At 42.3% G+C, this 17238-nt stretch overlaps 1 protein-coding gene across 1 annotated transcript; it reads left to right on the forward strand.

Moving 5' to 3' along the window:
- The first annotated feature begins 502 nt into the window (after positions 1-502).
- On the forward strand, positions 503-16712 carry FAM177A1 (family with sequence similarity 177 member A1). The gene is made up of 5 exons (XM_074149435.1): positions 503-712; positions 4653-4829; positions 11756-11822; positions 13543-13640; positions 14478-16712. Exons 1-5 carry the CDS (start codon positions 626-628, stop codon positions 14694-14696), a joined length of 648 nt encoding a protein of 215 aa, XP_074005536.1. The 5' UTR covers positions 503-625; the 3' UTR covers positions 14697-16712.
- The last annotated feature ends 526 nt before the right edge of the window (positions 16713-17238 follow it).

Raw genomic sequence — 17238 nt, forward strand, 5'->3', positions numbered from 1 at the left:
TTCTCACCCAGACGCGTCCTGGGGGACGCCCTTGGTTTGCGTTTCTTTTGTGTTCTGTGGTTTGCCCTTTAAAATGCGTTGAATTGCCTGAGCCCAGGCCCTGGCTCTGCCTCAGGGAGAAGGGCTCCATAGTACTGTCGAGTAACTTCATGTGCTTCTCAGAACAGCCTCCTGTTATTTTGCAGATTGTTACAATATTTTAGGGCGATGACATGAGCATTTTCCCAAGAGGCGACAATTTTTCCCCCTTTGCAGAGGGGTTATGCCTCCCCCGGGTGCAGTATGGCTGTGCCCGCCTGCCTCGCTCTCTCCCCCGTCTCCCTCCGGCCGCCGCCGGGAGAAGAGCAATGACCGAGCCCGGTGACAGCTCGGCCCCGCTCCCGGGGGACCCACCGGCCGCCTCTCCGGGGCGGACCGGGGCCGAGGAGCGGGTCCGGCCCCGCTGGGGCACCCACGCCCCGGGTGGCAGCAGGGGAGCGGGTGGGGGCCCGTCAGGCCGCGGCGGGCTCCAGGCGCCGCCCCGGCGGGCGGTGTGACGGGCGGTGCCGCCCGCCCGCTCCGCTCGCCTCCCTGGGCCGCCGCAGGCCGGCTGCCGCCCTCCCCCGGCGCCGCGGCGGGCGGGAGGATGGAGCAGGGGCTGTCCGCCATCACCCTCTACTGCGCGCCCGCCGCCGGCCCCGCGGCTGCCGCCTGCGCCATGGAGCCGGAGCAGGTGAGCGGGGCCCGGCCGAGCGGCCTCTCCCCCGTCCCCACCGGCCGGGGCGCGGGAGGAGAGCGGCCGCTTCCGGGGAAGGGCGAGGCCCCTCGGGCCGCCGTGGGGCGGGCGGCGACGCTGGGGTCCGGCCGGGGCCAGGGTGGCAGCCGCGGCCTGTGTACCCCCCCCCACCCCGGGGGTGCGGGAGCGGGGGAGCCCCGGGGCGGGCCGGTTCTCCGCGGTGGGGGGCGAGGGCCTGGCCGCCGGGGGAGGAGGTCGGTCTGCCTGTCCCTCCGTCCTTCCCTCCATCGCTCTGTAATTACAGTCGGCGCGGCGGGCAGGCGTGTCTCCGGTGTCGCCCGTTCACCGGCAGATAATGCCTCCTACAAACGAGCCTGATAAATATTAAATGGAGGCAGGTTTCCCCTTCCCTCCGCGCTGCCAAGTTGGCGAAGGCGTCGGGGGTGGCCGGGGACACCGGCTCTTACTGGGACTGTCACCGGGCGGGCTCTCCCTCCCCTTCCACAGAGGTCCCTTCGGGCCCAGCGTTTCCATCGCTGCACCTTCACCGGTGGCCGTGCCTTTCCAAGGCTTCTTATTCCCGGCGTGTCTTCTCTTACCGGCGTCCTCTCACTCTGGTATTTTGTTGTCTTATGCTCCAGAAAGACTCATGCTGTTTAATTTCTATTAAATTGAATTACTCATCTTTCTGAGGGGGAGTGGACACGGCAGGCTTTGGCGTTTGGGGTCATAAGCTCTTGTAAGGGTAGCTGAGCCCAGCGGGTTAAAAGATGCCAAAGTGAATAGTCTGCGCTCCCTATTACTGTTTGCTTTTCTTCCTCCCCTCCTTGATGAAACTTTACGTTATTGCATCACCTAATATTAGTTGCGTGAGCTCTCCTAGCTTACCTCCAGGTATCCTGGCACGCCTCATCCTTAACTGTGGTTTATTTATTTTGACGTTTTGGATGCGGACTTGAAATGCCATTGTGCTGGCTATTGTACTAACCCTGTCAAAATGTGCTCTGCTCTCTGTTCCCGGCCAAAGGGTGAGATAAGAGGGTGAACAAGGAGCAGCAGTTTCAGATGCTGCCTTCCTGACAGGTGAGGTTTGTGCGGGTGCCGTAAAGCCAAGAAAAATTACAAGAGGGCATCTAAAAGAAAAAGGAAGTCACTTTACAGTGTTCACTGAGTACCTTAAGAGTGTTCGCTAGCGTGGCAAAAGCACAAGGGTGACTGGCCTTCATGTCGAATAGTTACCAGAATAAAAGCCAAAGTAAATACTTTTATGGCATGAGGTTAAGACACACGCTGAGTATCTCAAGACCCATATAATGTATTGGAGAGGGAGGAGCCCTCTCCAATTGCAGAGTGGAAAAATAATGAGATGGCAACCTGACCGAAGCCATGTAACAACTGCTTGAATTAGAAAAGAAGATCATATTTGTAAAGGAAGATCAAAAGTGTAAAGCTTCAAACTGGAGATACTGTAACATTTGAGCTATAAAGTGAGTCTACCTGGCAATTCTAAAATACATCTGCATTGCTACAGTTTTGGAAAGATAAAAAAATTACGAACGCTGAACTTTCTGCTTGCAGCTGGGAGAGTTGGCTTTTATTGATGTTGTGCATGTAAAAATTAAAAGGACAAATGCTACAGTGATGACTAAAACCTGCATCCAGGTTTGTTGACAAGCTAATAACCAAAGCAACAGCTAATACACATTATTCTATTTAATAATTTAGAACTCTGAACCAGATTACTGAGGGAACCAGAATGATTGTTCCTTGATGAATCCTTACTGTCTTGAACTACTTCATTTGTCTGAAACTGTACCGATATCAGCTGTGCGGAGTTGCTTACTGGAGGTAGTGTAAGAAGGCGTAGGATGTCTGTGCAGGGAATTAAAGCCTGCTTTTTAATCTTTAAATATTAACTGCTGCTTTTTTTTTTTTTTCCCTAAGTTAAAATATTTGAAGCATTCGAGTTAGACGATCCAAAGTCAGAGAAGAGGCTGTACCTTCAGAGGAGCTCTAAGGAGAGGCTCATGTTGCTTGCTGTTATTAATCACAGTAATATTTGTGATGCTGTGTTGCATGAAATAGTGCTCTTCAGCACTGGGACTGAACATGAAAAATGGCATCATTGTACGATGCCAATAAAGGAGCGTGAAATGTTCATAAAAGGCTGATTCTGTGGTGCTCTTTGCTCCAAAAAAATACAGAACTGAGTCGCAGTAAGTGGCATCTGCTTTTATAGCAGCAGCAAGGAGCGCTCCCTGGGCTTAGGTTGCTTCACTGTTCTCAGCTTTCATATTTTTGTAGCTTTGCTGTTCTCCTGCTCTGTTCCCAAGATTGATCCACAGCGGAGAGAGTGTGCTGTACCCCGGATAGTCAGTTCTGTCTTTCTACATGAAAATGTAATTCCGCATGAAAACGTAATGCCTTTTCAGCTGAATTACCCCATTGAAAACTTGTCACTTGATTCTGCTCTGCCCCTCCAGGAAAGCATCTGAAATGTGCCACGATAGCTCAAGTCACGCTGGGGGAGGCTGAAATGACTTGCAGTTTTGAGAAGCGGCGGTACGAGGGCTGGGAGAGAGGATGAACGTGTGTGCTCCCTCTCCACGCTGTAGAGCTCGGCACGTGATCTTCACCTTCCCTCCCTCTTCTCTGTGGGCATGAGAAAAATCTGTGCCCAGAATGAAGAAAGCTGTTCTGCTCCCCACGGCCCCCTCCCTGCCATGCACGCTGACTTTCCCAGCTAACCCCGCCTGTTTGTGTCGTAAAGCTAATTAATGTAATCTAGCATAAGAGACAGGAATGATGATGCTGCGCTTGCAACGATTAAGAGATGTCTTACAACTATGTGATAAACTATGTATGTTTTTTATTAATAATTTTTATTTGTGATGTGTAGTCTGTTAAGGTTGCACGGACCCTAAATTGGAACCTTCCCGTTTGATGCAGCCTGAATTCTGTGTACACGTACACGTATCTCATTCCTTATGATACGGGTTTGAATTACATAAGCTCATGCATTTTTAAAAACCTTTGTGGTACATTAAAAACATGTGGCTGGCATTTCCTGACTTCTGTGTGCTTCTCTGCATGACAGAGTTATTTGCAGAGCAGTTTTGTGCATTTGATGCCATAATACCTAAAAGCTTTACCAAGGTGAAGGCTCTATTTTGATAATACAATACAAAACCTTACTACAGTTCTCTGGCCGCAGGAGTTACTAGCCTAAAGAATTATTGATTGGCCTTTGCTCTAGAAGTATATTTTTTTAATGCTTGTGACCCAAAGACTTCATTGTAGTATTCAGCAGCTGGAAGAACAAAACCAGATATTGTATTTCTCTTTTTATACGTCCTTAGCCACAAAACTAAGTGTTGTTCTTTTAGCATGGTCCCTTGTGCTAACTGTGATTGCTGATGAAAGCCCACTGAGGGAGGTTCCTTGGTGCATCTTTTTAAAGCTTGAGCCTGGCTGCTTAGTTATCCTTCAGTCGGTTCTCTTCTGTGCTAGAGCTGTCTGTCAGCTTGGAAAGAGGTGGCTACAGCCTTTGGACTACTTGATTAATTTCACTAGATATTCATTCCGAAAACAACGATACTTTTAAATATTAACACTTATGTGCTCATCAAATCGTTTGAAGTGTCCTGCTAAGAAACTCCTACGTAACACACTGCTCTTTCAGAATAGATGTTTTTAATCCCAGCTGTCCATGCTGAAGTGAAGGCACTTACCTTTTTGTTATTTTTAGTGAAGAGATCAGCTTTTACATAAATAATGTTTCAGTCTTATCTTTTACCTACAGCAAATGTCCATTGTATATGCTAATCAATCTGAAATATTTTAAATATCCCATGAAGTTTTTTTAAGGGGGAACTTGTCCAGCTCCAGAAGCATGTACCTGAAATAATGATTTTTTTTTTTTTTTTCTTCTTTATAGCAACTTGCAAATGGAGATAGAGGCTTTGAGAATGTGGAGCTGGGTGTCATAGGAAAGAAGAAGAAAATTCCAAGGAGGGTTATTCATTTTGCAAGTGGAGAAACAATGGAAGAATATAGCACAGACGAAGAGGAAGATGAACAAGAGAAAAAAGACCTGTTGCCACCTGTAGATCCTGTAGGTATTTTACTTGATAAATTGCGACTGCTGGTTTACTTGGTAACTACCCACATTTTATACTTTAATGTTTGTGTCACAAATCTGATTTAGTATTAGAGATTCCCTTAATTTGATTGGCTCTAGGGACTGGGAAATCTGTGAGAAGTATTCCTTAGAAGTTTTGTCCTGGAGTCTTCCTCCACTAAAGTAGCCCTGCTAATGAGAAATGGGTTTAAGTTCTTCACAGTTCTCGTCTGTCTTCTCCAGCATTTCCCCCTCTAATAATATTTGCTTGGTGTGTCCTTGATTTGTACTGTTGTTTAAAAAACGGTGCAGGGAAGGCATTTGTTTCCTTATGTTAGGTGACAGTGGAGAGTTGAACCTTTAATTTAGTCTTACCATATGAGCAATTTGATATAATTAGAACAGTATAGAAGGGAAGGAAACGGGTGACTTGCAGAAATAAAGGAAAACTGGTGTAATTCATGATGTATCAAAAACAAGTTTTAAAGGACCTGCCCAGTCCATGTATGTGATGTTCATCTCTCTTGTAAGCCATTAAGATGTTGTTCGATCTGTGAATGGAGTCTCCATTTATTAGTCCAAATGCAAGTGGAGTTATGACAATTAAAGCTGTCTCCAGTAGTGTGTACTGTAGCTGCTAAAATACGTTTTCCTTTTTGTCAATGATTCTGGATCTATACTTAGAGGTAAAATGAAATATATTCTGTTGGTGTGTCTGACAATCTATTTTGCAGTGGTAGTGTATTGGCAAAGCTCTCAGCCGTGTGTGCCAGCGCTGGCGGCAGCAGCTCCCTGCCCTCTGGCAGTCAGTCCCAGAGAAGATCCACATCCATCTCTTCATCTCTCCACATCCTCAGTCTCATATTTCTTTCATGACACCCTCACAAACTGGTGTCCCAACCACCTCTTTCTCTACCCTCCTACGGCAATTCTGACCCCAATAAATCGTGTCTGCAGTCCTATTCCCTGCCTGCGGCGGGGCTCCCTTCCTGGCCCTCTCTGGGCTTGGTTGCCTGCACTGAGCTCGAGGTGGAGACTCAGAAACTGGCTGGGTCCTTCCTGATGTGCTGGAGTGTGGTCAGGCAGCCGGGAGCCGCGTCTTTGTGCAGCGGCTGGTCCTGCCTGGCTGCACAGTGGTGGCAGATGCTGGTGTTGAGTTGCTGGGTTTGTTGAAGGGACTGGAGTGAAGAGTTTTACTTTCTGCTCATTCTCTTCTGAAGAAGCGGTGAACCCTAAGGGGTTTGCTTTGGGAAGGACTGTCAATCAGTTGGTTTTTTCCTCTCTGTAAAATTAATTTATACTGAAGGACAAAAAAAAAAGCAGTTTGAGGACTGAGCTGCAGTGAGACTATGGGAATTCAGCTGGGCTTGGGGTTCCTAGCAGGTCACAGGTGAAGCTGTTGCATTTCGTCTTGGATGGATTGATGGAACCGCTCTCTCTTTCTTGCTAGGCAGTTCTTGTATACAATGAGAAAATAACATTAGCCTGAGAGCAGGTAGGATATCATCAGTATAAAATACACTTGAAGTTTATAGGTTGAAAATACATGCATTATGCTCGCAAGCAATGAGTAGATGTTAAGCTGCCTTGCAGGGTGTTGGGGTGTTTTTTCCCTCCCTAAGGATCTACTCAAAGAAATGCAAGAACTGTGAAACTTACTGAATGTTATGGTAACGTTCAGGTGTCTTCAGAGTCTGATCTGTTCCCCGATACACAGGTCATATCAGACATCCATGGATGGGTAGGAGATTTTTCCCAACTATAATTAGCAGGGGACCAGATCTGTATGATTTTTTGTGCCATTTCCTCTCAGTAGAAGAGTTCCTGTGCACTGTGGTGCAGTGATGGAAGGCTCACCGGCCTTGATGCACGTCTTGTGAGGCCAGAGACGCGCGTGCTGCTGTACACATGGACACTTAACTAAAGAGCCCTCAGACGTGCCCAGCAGCCGGGAGCGCTGTGTGATCGTTCTCCTGCTTTCCTAATACGGACTTTTTTTCTGAATACCAAAAAGTATATTGTACGGCACAGTTAAGATTGCTTTATTCTCCTTTTATAATTTATGAAATCCTTAATTTTTATTTCACTTTTTAATAAAAGGACCCCCCAAACCAGAATAGTTTATTGTGGAGCACAGTATGCTTTATTATGTGTTGCTTTTTACCTTGACAGAATAAACTTGATTAGACCAAGGGTTGCCATTAAATGAAGTTTACCTTATCTGCTGCATGCTTCATGTATCCCAGCTGAGCCAGTCAATTGAAGAAATGTTAGACCAAGCTGAGCTTTGATGTTTTAGCCAACAGCTGCCTTAAAAATGTTTTTATTGCAGGATTTCTATAAAAGCAATTAAGTAGTCAGTTTGCTGAGACCAGCATGTCTAAAACTTGTTATCTCAGTTGGGATACAAAAAAGTATGTTGCAAGTAATAGCTGTTTCTGGTCCAATTTATTTTTCGAAAAAGCACATTTAATATTTTGAATAGAAACTTTGCATCATGAAATTTGAAAGCTCAGCTGGTATTGGCATCCTGGAAGCTTCTGAATGAGTTTAAGGGAAACAAATATTTTGCCGTTTTTAAAGAAACGTCTTCAGTAAGTGCCTTGGTTTAATTGTGTTTTAGAGCTAAGCAGACAATGACAATGTCTTTCTTACTAAGCAAAGTAATACGTATATATCCTGGTAATACGATAATCAAGGCATTCAATGTAATGGACTGCTGCCACTCAGAACAACAAAAAAAAATACTACAAAGATCTAGGTCTTAAATTTTGCTTTGGAACGACAATACTGATACTTCTATAGGTCAGCACTCAGTTCATTAGCATTCTTGGACTGGAATGAGTTGAATCCAGAACACTTAATAATTTTTTCCCTGGATTTTTTAGATAACAACATTCAGTATTCCCTGAGTGTTCTCAAATTAAAATTTAAATGCTTTAATAACATAAATCCTTTAATTTTAACTGAGTCTTCTATTTTGTCCTAAAATTTAGATGCTTACGCTTTATATGTAAATCTCCTTTTACTTCTGTTCACCAAAAGTTTATTTTGCAGTAATTAAATTTCTCTAACCTCTTCTAGAAGATAATCTTTCTGTTTATCCCTGGAGGGCCACTTGCTATAAACTCTTAGTTGCATTCGCCTATTACATTAGTAGGCAGAAGGTGGAGTGTAAGTCTTTGCAGAGCAACTCTAAGCAATATAACGGTTGGTGATAACCTTAGAATTCACCCTGAGAACATCTCTGCGACAAAGCTCCAGAAGAGATTTAATTTTATTAAGCTTCAGGGCTTAGAAAGATTGAAACACTTTCTTGCAGGACGATTACCTTGATACCCTGTAGTTAAAAGGAGCTTAACTTCGAATAGCAAAAAGTCCTCTCTTGAGAACCATCGAACTCTAATTTTCTTTTAAGAATTTGGGGATGAGGGAGAAAAATAGTCACTGAGCAAGTAATACCTACTCATAATATGGTAGAAGCTTTTTGATGGAGGATGGTGTGTGTGTTTCTGATCATATTTTCACTGGCTTGTCTTAGGTGCCACAGTTTTACATGGCGCATACACTGAAGGACCTATTATAGCAATGACCAGTCAATAATTAAACTAATTTAAAATGCATCTTGGCACTGTAAACAATGGAAAAGTATCTAATGTATCTATTTGGTGATGTATATTAACTCTTAAATACAGGATTTGGTTTTTCTTAAATCAGAAAATTATTCTTTCCCTCATTTTGCCATTTTCTCTGGCAAAAAGAAACCTTACATTCTTTGGAAAGTTCAGGTGTTATTAGGAACTGAAATCTGGCAAAAATAAATACAGATGTGGATTGTTTAGGAACATGGTGCACTCAGAAGTCCAAGGGAGCGTGTGTGTGCTCCCTTTGGCAGCCCCATACTAGGAAAGAAACTGATGTTCTGTCATTGAACCAGAGCTCTCTTGGTTTTATCGATGGTTGAATCCATTGTGTTCATTCCTACTTAAAATGCAGCACTTGGATTAAAATTGTACATTAAGGATTTTTGTAATTTAAAAACCAGTTATCGTAGCCATTGTGTTTTCTGTTTTAAACATCAAAATAAAGTCAGGAGAGCTGAATAGCATAATGAAGCGTTGTAGAAACATATACTAAAGAGACTGATGGCATGAGAAATACTATGCCCATATAATAAACCAATGTCCTGTGTTTCATACTGCTGCCCCTTGTTTCCAGTCAAGAGATACAGTATTACTGTGTCCTTGTGTTGTTTAAATTCTGAGCATTAAGGCTTCTCTGGCCAAAGAGGGTTGACATACAGTATCTGGGTATGTGGTTCTTATTGAATATTAGTAGGACCTGACTTGGGTACCATTTTTCATTTTCCAGTACTACTCAATGCATTAAAGCTACTTCATGGAGTAGGATTAGTTTATACTGAGCTTTTGCCCAACAGCCCTGTTCATACCACCGGAACGGTTCTGGTTTTTCTCACATTTGCCATTTCTGCTTCAATCTCCAAGGTGCTCTGGGAAACCATCCAAACCTACCCTGAGGAAGTAAGAAGGGTTAAAAAAAAAAAAAAAGGGATTATTCCTTGGATTTGTTCCTGGTTGTTCTTGGTGGTTTACTCTCCAAGCCATCTCCTTTCTCCTGTGGAATTTGTGTGGAGTAGCTTCTCTCGTGGTTTTATATTGCCTTTTGAGACACTTGAGGAAATGCTCCTTTTTTAAATTGAGGGGGCTGGCAAAGCCTTGCTTGGTGGGGGTGAAGAAGTGTCCGGTCAGGCATTGTCAGAAAGCAGAGGTTTCCATGAAGCTGGACTTAAAAGTGTTCCTCACACACCACGCTGGTTTTTAATTGTGGTGGGAGAACAGTAGAAATAGACAGAACCTCTGTGTCTGCCTTTGTGAACCTCGGATATTCCCTACCTTCGTGTTACCACAAACATTTTAGAATACTCTGTGTCTGAGTTACTTCTGTCAGGGTAAAGTTCAGCTTGTCTTTTCACTCTCAAATGCTAAGGGGGCTCTTGGAGCTTCTTGCTTACAGCCGCACAGCAGGCCCTCGTTTGTCCTGCTCGCTGTGTGAATGCTTTTAAACCTTGTCACCTCATTATGAAGAATTGTACGGAGCCTCATCAATGCCATTATTTGCACCTGTGGCAACAAGCTTTTCCAGCACTTTTCTTGACTTCTTTAACTGAACAAACTCCAAAATGATTGTCGCCTGTCTGCCAACTGAGCACATAATCAACAAGCTGGAGGTGCTTTTGTGCAAGCAGGATAGCAGCTGATTTTGCTTACACTTCTACCTTGGCAGGACATTTTCCATACCCACTGCCAAAAATATATAGCATCTGGCTTTTTTGAGCCTGCCCAACTTGAGTTTCTGGCTTGACAGACGATGTCTTGCTGCACTGATTTGTAGAGGCTGTGCTTGGAGAGCACTGAAGCCTAGTAGCTCGTGTAGGTGCATACTGAGGCTATACCAACTACTCTCTGTAGCTCTATTGTTTATGATAAATAATGGTGGTCATCCTGTACAGATATCTGTTAAATAAGACCACAGGAAATGGTTACTATCAAACAGTTCTTAGTAACAAGTTATAAACACATATATAACTGAATGGAGCCAATGGGTTTCATTTAATAAAAGCCAACACTTTTAATTGCTACTTTCCACAAGGAAAGTACCTCTACAGAGATCTTCACTGGGGGGGGAAATACATAACAAAGAGCTTGCCTGAATACAACAGACTCTTTACTATAAACATGTTTTATTTCACTATGAAATTTGAGTTTGCCTTTTCACAAAAGTGAAAGCCTACAGCTTCTCCCCCATTAGATTGGAATCTGCTTTTCCCCTTCTCCTTTTTATTGTGTGGCTTGCTTTTTTTTAAAAACATAAAACAAACAGAGATGCAGCCTCTTACCTTAGTGAAGAGGATAGCCTATGTATGCCCGTTAATTTCTTATTTTTCTTTAAGTTCCTATTGTAATTACCTCAATTTGTCTGGAGGCTGCAGTACTCCCTCTGTGGTGGTGAATACACTATAGTTGTGTAAAGGGCAACTTTCTCTCCTTGGCTTCCTGGCTCGTCCTTCCTAAAGAGCCTGTATCCCCCCACTGCAGCATGCCAGCCATCGAGCTGTCCACCGGATCCCTGGGATCCCAGCAAGATCCCAGCCCTGCAGCTGCACACAGATCCCTAATTCCTCATGTTTACTCCCCATGTGCCTTAGTGCGCAGGCACTTCAGAGGTACTTCCTTGCTTACATGCAAATGCTTGCAGTGATGCCACTTAAGCCCTGTTTTGTTAATTTTGTGTTCCTCTTTGTTCACATCACCGCAGGCGCTTTGCTTGTCAGCCTGTCCATCGCTCCCTCAGAGCTGCCGTAACTCTCATAACCCTCCCTCTCTCTCCTGGTTCCTGGTTTTGTTCTTCAGATGCAATTCTGAATGATAATTTGTATCTGGTTGTAAATACTTGGAAGCAGCCTCTTCCTCAGGGACCGCATTGAAGGTTTGGTTTTAAATAGTCTTTTGCCGTTCTCTCATTACTATAACAAGGGACTACTTGGTTATCTCATTTCTCTTCTTGGCCTGTTGGAATTCAGAACATTATGGAAAAGTCTTTCTAGTTACAGGAGTTACCTTGGGATTGAGTTGGAAGCTTGTCATTTCCCAAGTCTGGGAGTGGGAAACAAAAACCAGTGAAACAAGTGTTCCCATATGTAAAACATTGTTATATTTATATCTTCTGGTGATACCTTGCTTCATGTTTGTCTGGTCTAGACTTATTTTAAAGCAAAACTATTGTGGTAGCTGTCAAAAAGGAAACAGATCTTTCTTCTCAATCCGTTTGAGCTTTTCCATGTATTATTATGAGCCGTGAACATGCAGCCATATGTATTTACACTACTCTTGCTCTTACAGACAACACTCACCTGGGGACCCTACTTGTGGTTTCACATGCTGCGAGTTGCCACATCAACCTTATCAGGTATTGCTTTATTTAATTTTATTTAATTTAAGCCAGTAATGGAACATTGAAAGTTGCTTTAACAGACTGTAAATCATCTTGGTGAGCTACTGGCCATTTTTTCAAAAGTATGAATGAACCTGTATTTTATCTGTGGAGACTTACTCCCTTGCCTTAGGTACTTTTTCTTTACTTTCAGTCAGCAACTCTTGAATGGAAGAATGAAGAGAAAATACCCTTTGGCAGAATACTCTTTTTTCCCCCCTTTTTCTCCAAAGGGAGATAGGGTGATGTTGGCAAGGAGGTGTATCATCAGCTTTCTGTTAGGTTTTGTATGGAACGATTTTGTGTGATGTCATCTGAAAAGAATGCTGTTTGGAGTAACTAAACTGACAGTTTTTATGAAGACAACTAGAAAGTATCCTGAGAACACGTCTAGTCTTGTGCTTTACAACAGACTTCTGAGGTTAGAAAATAAAGAAAAATAAGACTATTTGTCAAAAGTCAAACTCACTGCATAGAAGTTTATTTGACCTGTGGACCTCATAAAATTTTGCAAAGTTTTAAAAATGCTTGTCCTAGTCTTCCCAGTCTTCTTCCCAAAGTATAAAGTATCTTAATTTTTTTTTTTTTAACAAATATTGTGGAGTTTCTGTCATTGTACACCTAATTTTGAGTATTTTTAAAAACTACTGGCAGTCTGTTCTATTAACTATTTTTAGACACACTTTTTCTCTAATGTACAGCGTAATTCTATTCCTTGTCGTATCTGTTCTTCATATACAAAGGTATGCTTTCCTTTTTTCAGAAATCTTTTATGAATTTGAGGATCAGTACTTCCTTCTCCCCACTTCAGTTTTGCCTCTTCCATTTGTAAATTGAACTGGTCTTTTGCACGGAGCTGTGGATGCCAGGGTATCTATAGAACTAGTGATTGTGAATATTCGCTTGCTGACTTCTGTTTTCCCTGAAGATGACTGACTCATTTGCATCCTGGGGGCAGATTTACAATTTGCAGTGCAATGTGTTTGACTTGTTGCTTGCCTTTACTCAAAAACCAGGGCTGTAGCCATCATCACGGTAAAGAGTGACTGACACAAGCACCCCCTGTTCCATACTTCAGACCGTGCACTCCCTGGCTTAGCAAAGCAGCACTGCAGTAGCCGCTGGCTTGAAAACTGAGACAGCCGAAACCTAAATATTTTATGAATCCATTAGTATGCAACAGAGAACATTGTTAAAACTGCTACTGACTTGAAGTATGCATATATCAATAAATAACTCTCCAGTTCGCTGTTACCGTTAGACTGAAGTGCCAGTGCAGTTGATTGATAGGTATGTATTTTTGTCTAACCACAATTTTCAGTTAAAGTTATTATATATATATATATATAAAAATATATATATGTAAAATAAAGGCTTATCATTTAACTGATCCCCTTGCAAAACCTAGATCCAAAGCTGAAACTAGTAGAATTCAAACAAATACTACCACCATCTAGATTTTCACTGATTTCCCTGTTCTTCTCCTTTTGTTCATTCTTTGTCTTAAAGAACAATTCTTAGTATATTGAGCTAATAATTACACAGAAGTAGATTAATTAGCCTAGCAGATTTTGGTTTTGTCTTTTGAAGTGAAGTAGGACTATAGCAAATAATTCAGGAAAGGTGATACCTTTTGAAATTATGCTTAAAAAATTTATTCTAGATATTAATCGTATGTAAACCTCTATTTTTTTAGTGTGTGATTTCCTTGGGGAAAAGATTGCATCCGTTCTGGGGATAAGCACACCTAAATACCAATATGCCATTGACGAGTATTACAGAATGAAGAGAGAGGTATGTGTGTGAGACAGGGTTCTCGCGCTCTTTTTCTCCCAGCTTGCCTTCCCTGGTATTTTTAAAAAATGAAATTTTTATTCCAGCACTAAAATGAAGTGTTAGAACCTCCGTTTCAGCTTGCCGTCAGCGTTCACTGGCGCTTGATCAATGCTTGCTTCTCCACCAGCCTTGTCTCACCAGCTCATCACTCTTAGAACTGGCTGGGTCCCGACCACTGCTCTGTCTGTCTCTGGTCCGATGCATTTTCCAGTCGGCAGTGCCAGGAGGGTGGATGGAGCAGTTACTGGACGCTGTGAAGAGGCAGCTGCAAGGAATATACTTTCCAATTCTAAAACTTGTTCAACGAAGTCTCAAGAGTAAATTTAACATAATGTTACCATTTTTTCTAAACTGTAACTGGAAATGACTGATAGGTAGCCATTGCTTTGTGTATAAAACCAAACCCTTAATAATCTTCATTTGGAAGAGATGGGAAACATATTTAAAGCTTTACTGCTTATTTTTGATAGCTCTAATGTTAAGAGCTGAAAAAGCTTTAGAGGAGGTAGATTTATCACTATTGCTATGGACTAAAAACTGCTTATCTAGACATGGGGCATTTTTTGGGGCATATTTGACAGAGTTTAATCCTTCACTTTTTTTTTTTTTCCCCATAATCGGAATTTTGGAATATATGTCATCTTATGATCAACTAATGGCTGTTTTCTAGTGGAACAAATGTCCTTGCCTTGCAATAGGAACTGGTATGCTTTTATGGAAAGACTTGCTTAAAGTGAATTTAAGTAAGTGGTAAATGGTAAATAGTAGCTTACGAATCTGGTTATCTATTTTTAGGAGGAAGAGGAGGAACAGGAAAACAAGATGTCAGAAGAAGCAGAAAAACAGCATCAGGAACAGCAGAACAAGGCACAAGCTGAAGCTCCTGTCCAGACAGACCAGCCCGAAGCAACAGCGTGCACTTCGTTTGTGAATGTAAACTTTGAAGATGAGGGAGATTGTCAGTCTGTTGGGGAAAATAAACAGGATGTAGTTCCTGTCCCTCCTCAAGTGTAAAGCTCTGTACAATGTAGGAAAGAGGAGGCGTCAGGTGTCGCAATCTGCCTATAAGAAGCAGGAAAAATAAGATTATACTTGTTCAGTGAAATACAACTTCTAGCATTCTTATTGATCAGGAGAGAGCTGGGCGCTGTCTGTTCAGTCTGCCTAACAAAGGCTGCGGCATCCTGCCAAATTGGCACTTCAGTTAAAATGAAAATTGCACTACAAACATTTGGTCTAAAATTGAATGTGTGAGCTAATTTCTGTGTAGAGCAAGTAAAAATGTCTTTTCTTTGACTTGCTGTGTCTCTAAGACCTGTGGATTGCAGATGCAGTGCTGTTTCCTACTTCTAAACACCTACTTCTGATTTGCACATTGTTTGCAACTCAGCTCTCTATGAATAGATTAATAGGAATCAATATCCTGTAACTCACAAGTCATTATAATAGTGTCCGATTTCCCCTATTTATTGTCACTATTGTATGCATGTATTTTTTTTCTGTTATTGTTTAACACAAGAGGTAATGTTAGATTTAATGTTAATTAGATTTAAGCGTCCACTGCCTTTTTTTAAAAAAAAACAAAACAAAACAAACAAACACCAAACTTTAAAGGAGGCTGTAAACACCCTTCAGAACTTACTAACAAGCACCAGCACTCTCCGAGGCCAGTCGTACTCAGCTGCTCCACCCAGCGCTGTAGCAAAGTACGGAACTGGCATCAGTGTAAGATGTTCTCACTCCAAGGCCAAGAATTGAGACTCACTTGCTTGAGTACTTCTTTACATGCTCTTAATAGTCCTAGGAAATAAACTAAAGCCTTGCTAAATTCTACGGAATGCACTGGACACTGCGTATAGTACCATTCTAGAAAACTTTTTTGGACATAGATTACCTGAATCGGTTACTTGATGAACCTAAACAGACTATTTGTTTAATTACCAGTAAGGGACATGCCATGACAGATGTTTTTCCCCCCTCTAGCACAGAATACGTAACTAACTAGAAATCACAACCCCAAATTTATGACTCTTTCTTAAATAAACAAAACACTTTGTTGCGATACTGCAACAATAGTAATTTTTGTTTAAGTGAAATGGAGGTAGCTCCAGAGCTTTTAAGTCGCCCCAAATGCCAATTAAGGTTATTTTATTGCAATGACTGTCATTCTACTTGAGCTTATAAAAGGTGAATAGTTTACTTCATGACAATCGGATGTCAGTCCCCACTCACTTTCTATAGCGAACCATTGTAGATAAAGGAGCAGAGAACCTGCACTACTTGCTACGTGGAACCTTAATTCTGTCCTCGAGACTTCTTAGAAGATTTTTAAAAATAGTCTTCAGTGCAATTCTGTGTTGGGTGTCATTGTACGTCCACAGCCTCGGTCCCACTACCAACTAAGGAGCCCCATCAGAGGCCGGATAACTTGGCTATTGGTTTCCTGAGTTCATTTAGGTATTTCAGACCAGGCTCTACCTGAGCCAGCAGCCTGTAGAGCACAAACTCCTCCTCTCCTCTGCGCTGAGCACTCCAGCAAATCTCCCGAGGAGGATTCAGTCATCAGCTGTACTCCATCCCTTTTGATGCTCTGTTCTTTGCCTCCTTTTGACCTGTGAGACAGAGGGTGCTGACGGCTCTGTAAAATCATTCCTCAGCCCGGTTCAACACCTGAGGAATACGCAGAAAAACAGCTTGTTGGGAGTTCTTACACTATCAAAGGTGGAAGCCTCACATAGCTCAAGGGTAAAACCCTTAAGGCTGAAGGATACTTTGCTCTTCCGCCAAGAAATTGTCAGTTACATTGGGGTTTTTTTTTTTCTCTCCCTACTATCTGTTGCTTAAGAAACGCTCTCACTGCCTTGGGTTTAAACTTCTTTGTATAAAATACTGTATTACTCACTGTGCCTTAACTTAATTCTTCCTTCAGTTTTTTGCAAACTCTATGGAAGTGGTTACTTTCATAATATTTTAATTTTTCTGTAAATGCATTAACTGGTTATTTTATATTTAATATAATTTTTGAACTGGAAGTTGGCTATGGCTTTTCCTTTAAACGGGCTTGGTCTTCGAAACGATGCCTGCACACAGCAGTGTGCACCTGGGCGCTGTTTTCTAGGGAGTCACACATCCTGGTGCGACATTCCAGCCCTGAAATTCAAGATATCATAACTACCCCCAAACTCTTCCTTACAAGCTCACGTAGTCCCTGTGACGGTGCTCGATGTGTTCACCACTACCTCAAGCCGATCACTAGTGCAGGATTACAACCACCTCTGGCCTGGAGCTACTGTAATGTTATCTGAAAGTTAAACATTTCTACAGTTTTGTTATAAAGTAAGAGAGTTTTACAGCTTTAACTACTGCTGTAGCACAGCTGTATAATTAAGTTAAATTACATAAAATACTTGCACAGGAGGTTAAGCTGGTGAAAGCCTCATCTTTGGATTAGTTTTAACTAGACCTGAACCTAGTGTGGTTTTATTTCGGTTAATGAAAACTCTTAAGAAATAGGTAAATATTCAGTCAGTTAAATAATTATTTACTTATCCTTTCT

Source organism: Numenius arquata, chromosome 6, assembly GCF_964106895.1.
Source record: "Numenius arquata chromosome 6, bNumArq3.hap1.1, whole genome shotgun sequence".
Classification (NCBI taxonomy): Eukaryota; Metazoa; Chordata; class Aves; order Charadriiformes; family Scolopacidae; genus Numenius; species Numenius arquata.